This window comes from Gossypium arboreum, chromosome 1, assembly GCF_025698485.1.
Source record: "Gossypium arboreum isolate Shixiya-1 chromosome 1, ASM2569848v2, whole genome shotgun sequence".
NCBI classification, from domain to species: Eukaryota; Viridiplantae; Streptophyta; class Magnoliopsida; order Malvales; family Malvaceae; genus Gossypium; species Gossypium arboreum.
In genome coordinates this window covers 94,480,190-94,484,457 of record NC_069070.1, presented here as the reverse complement: position 1 = coordinate 94,484,457, position 4,268 = coordinate 94,480,190, and the positions used below count along the sequence as shown (strand labels likewise).

Genomic DNA, 4,268 nt, shown 5'->3' with positions numbered 1-4,268 from the left:
AATATTTTAATTTACATCAAACTTTAACATGCATGATCTGCTTAAATAAAACATGAAATCGATGATTAAATTATTAAAATATTAATCGTGTACAAAATATGAAAATGTGTAAAACCAATTTATTTTTACACCTATATAAATAAGCCTATCCCTTATAATAAAAATAAAATAAAATGATAAGAAAATATAAAAAGAAGAGAAAATATGGAGCTGAAAATTTGAAACTTGAAATCTGGAAAATGAGTAACGTACTCACAATGCAAAGCTCAGTTTGAGGCGGAGGTACATTTGATACTTCACCATGAACGAATATAAAAACCCACACATATTTGAATGGAAATATTTTAATTATTATCAATATTAATTTCGAAAAAAATGCAAATATTAACTCTTTCCACATTTGAATATCTAAATCTTTTGCTCTCTTTGAATTTTTCTTCTTTTTTTTTTTTCTGAATTTACTAAATTCAAATTCAATATCTGACCAACAATTCGAATAGTACTCCTCGTATTTAATGAGGATAATAAATGGGATTCAAAATTTTAAAATAGAATTGCAAATTTTACAAAAAAAAAAAAAAAAAACAGAAAAACCATTAAATCTGAATAACAAAATTGAAATATAAGATAAAATACACAAAATTCATCCCAACATAAACGCCATTAATCAATGATTAAGACCTATTTTAGGGTCTTCACCATAAATTTTCCAATTTTCAAGCGAATACAAACACAAAAGATCATACTAGTAAGTAAAAAAGCTCTTCTTCCCTGAACATTATCAATGCTACCATGAGAGATCATTCAACAAAGAAACAAATTCAACCAAACTCACTGCCATTGCCTTTAAAAAGGGTGATATTCGACTTCGAATTCGAGCCAAGCAACCTGCTTCACTTATAAAGGATCGGAAAACTCGATATTCTCACATCAAAACATATCCTGCTCATAAAACAACACTCAACCAAGAGGCACCCGTGACATATATATATAGGCGAATAAAGAGCCTATATGGTAAATATACAACTAATTCCAAAGGGTATCGATATCGCTAAATAATATACACATTTAGTGGACGATTGCTTAAAAAGGGTATTATGCAGAATCTTCAAAACTAGGTAGAGATCACCGGCAAAGCTCAAATTATACCTGATATGATAAAAGAATGCTTTCGGCTTGAATTTCACAGTAGGTTGGATCATTCATTCATCTTCGATTGATGCTGGCAAATTGAACAGAGAAGACTCTGTTGCATGCTGGGAATGGAATCTTGCATGAATTCAACTCGATAACATTGCTATGTGGAAATATCATACTGCAAACCAAGGTTAAAGAACTTTATTTCTCAAGATCCAAACATTCATCGGACATTCTGCTGCCCACACATTCCTGCAGTGCTTTTACGTTGAGTTCTCTCCCGTGTCTCCATACATAATTCAGACCAACGAGAATCTCGGTAATTGCTGCTTCTGTCTTCTCTCGATTTGCAAAGTAGAGGGTCTGCACCAGAAGCATATTAGTCCGGGAAACAAAGCTCTGCTGTTCAAAACTCCGCTCGGATTGCCATCTAATCATGTTATGAGCTAGTGGTGCCAACCACTCTAATATGGAAGACATTGCTTCGGTCCATTCTCCAGAAAGCTCCGTATCATAAACCGATGAAGCTAAGCTCTTTGCATATGGTTTTAGCCTTACCCTCAGAGCCGCTCGCACGCTTGCAGGTAACATGTTGTACAGATCCTCTCGAGCATCATGACCAATCAAGTGAGGAGATGCTGCTAACTTCTCGATTACAATGATAACATTTGCATAGTGCAATGCTAAAGCAGAAGCACCAAGAGTTTCGGGTGGAGCATCCAACAACCGGCATTGAGATCTAAACACAGATGAACTACTTTGAATAGCATTTCCTTCTGGAAGGTTAAGATTTCCATCTTTGGTTCCATTGGGAATTCCTGAATGAATGCCATTGGAACTTATGTAACAATTTCTAACAGCACCACTATCTACCATACATCCTTTAAAAGGTCCCACTTGAGTAAGTCTATTGCTTCTCAAATGAGGTTTCTTTCCACTAACAGCAGCTGAATGGTTGTTAGTCTGCCAAATCTTGCTGATTTTATCCATTCCAAAAAGTGGTCCCGATCGTCCTGCAGTTCTCCCCAGCGGCCCCGAATGGAAGTTGAAATTTCTGTTCTTCCCGGAAATAGAGCCTGATTTTGGGGTTGAGCCAACAAGTGGCCCTGAATGGAAATAATTTGTTTTATCTGGTGCTGGAATTGGGCCTGATTTAGTGCTAAATATTCCCAACGGACCTGAAGAAAACCTAGGAAGGCTAGTGTTCTCAGTTGGATGAACGGAAGCATGCATTAAGGCAGAAACTGATTGGCTGCGATGCATAAAATCAGAATCCATCACCTTCGAATCCCCAACATCTACCTTGTGTTCAAATCCGAAGACATGTTTGATCCTACTGAATATCATGAATATCGATCTTGCTAAAAGACGAATCGTATAATCATAAGTCTTATTCCAAAGAGAGCTTGCCCGTAGGCTCTTCACTTCATGCTGCTTCAACATAACCTTCTTATGAAATTCAAGCCAACTCTCCTGCACTGAATCACCACTTTTCATCCTTTTTAGTGTTTGCTCGAGATCTGCAAGCAATTCCATCTCTTGATACAAAGTTGCATTCACTGAAATGAAACGTTCCATCTTCTTCACTTTCCTTTCCATCTTCTTCAACGAAAATATCCAGCCGTAAGGGTCGACACCATTCTGGATCAACTCAGTGAAGGCAAGTTCAAAACTCTTCAACCCTGGATCACTGCATTTCTTCACAAGCCTAGCCACAGACTTCGCCACGTGGGTAACATTTTCGACCATTTCTGCACATATCAGGCGCCCAATGTATTCTTCATCTTCGGACACTAACTTTTTAATCCCGACAGAATTCGTGATTTCCTCTCTCAACCTAAAAACCTGCTTATCACTCAAACACTGCCATAAATGCACAAGCTTAGACATCAAGCTCGCAACTTCGAATGCTAACACTCCGATCTCAACCTTCTCAGAGATTCCATCTTGCCTCCGCGGAATTTTCCAAAGATTACGAAACCAAGATTCTGTTACCATCTTTTAGTCCCAAAAATGGATCTACAAAAAAAACAATTCAATAACAAAATCTTTTAAAAAACAAGCCAAGAAATTCAGCATTTTGTTTCACAGATTCTTTCAATTTAAATTCCAAAACCAATTTAAGATCAAGCAATTAAATTAAAAACTAATCAAACTAAATCACCAACCTAGAAATTGATAAATCACAAATTATCTTTTAATGGTTCAATCGCTTGTGATTAACCTAAAAAGTAACACTTTTCAAATCAAAATTGAATTTGTTTTGATAAATTAATAACTCAATTGAACTATGAAATTACCATCAACATAATACCACACAAAGGGTCTTATAAAAGCTAAAATGAAATTCAAAATCAACCATGCTAAACAAAGAACATACCCACAGATTTCAACCACCCAAAACACAGGAAACCCTGATTTCCAAACAGAATAAAACCCCAAACTCAGAAAGAAAATCCAACAAAAAAAGCCAAAAAAAATTAAGTAAAAATGTTGAAAAAAGCACTTACCGATCACATGAAGTGGAAAAAACAACACTCAGTTTCAGAAGCTGCGAAAAGGGGGGAAATAAAAGGGAAAAAAAAAGGGCAAAAAATGGGAAATGAAGAGAAATTTAAGAAAAGATGGAGACGCTGTAGCGAGGAAGGTGCAGTGAAGGCTATGGGCAATGTATGCTTTACTTTCAATTGTTTTTTTAATTATTATTTATTTTATATTTTAAAAAAAAAAAAAAGGGAACAAACCCGAGTGAACATTAAAAGCTTATAATTGTTCGTTTCTTAATAGTCCTTTTACTGTTTTATATTTATTAAAAAGTCCCCACGATTTACACGTTTTCTCACTTTTACTCCATTATATAGTGGAAATTTCGTTAGAGTTAAAAGTACTTTACAGAAAAGCTTTATAACTTGCCAAATTTGACTTTTTTTGTAGCTTTTGTTTAGTTATTACTTTTACTACTTTCTGTTTTTATTTTTAAAATTTATTATTTGTTTAGAATATTTGCATTTAATGCATTACTTTTTTCATGAATTTTTATATAGAAGAATTAAAACTTTAAAATAATATTATTTGATCTGGTATGTAAGTTTCTGTTTTCTCTTTAGTCTTTACCTAAAAAACTAAAATAA

General features: G+C 34.5%; 1 protein-coding gene across 2 annotated transcripts; it reads right to left on the bottom strand.

Annotated features, from left to right (window-relative positions):
* Positions 1–596: 596 nt before the first annotated feature.
* Positions 597–3,871, bottom strand: LOC108483336 (uncharacterized). Of its 2 annotated transcripts, XM_053029420.1 has the most exons (3): positions 3,648–3,871; positions 3,518–3,551; positions 597–3,156 (listed from the first exon to the last, which is right to left on the bottom strand). In XM_053029420.1, exon 3 carries the CDS (start codon positions 3,133–3,135, stop codon positions 1,339–1,341), a length of 1,797 nt encoding a protein of 598 aa, XP_052885380.1. In that variant the 5' UTR covers positions 3,136–3,156; positions 3,518–3,551; positions 3,648–3,871; the 3' UTR covers positions 597–1,338. The 2 variants fall into 2 exon arrangements, with proteins under 2 accessions (XP_052885380.1, XP_017642165.1); XM_017786676.2 differs by lacking the exon at positions 3,518–3,551.
* Between the last annotated feature and the right edge of the window lie 397 nt (positions 3,872–4,268).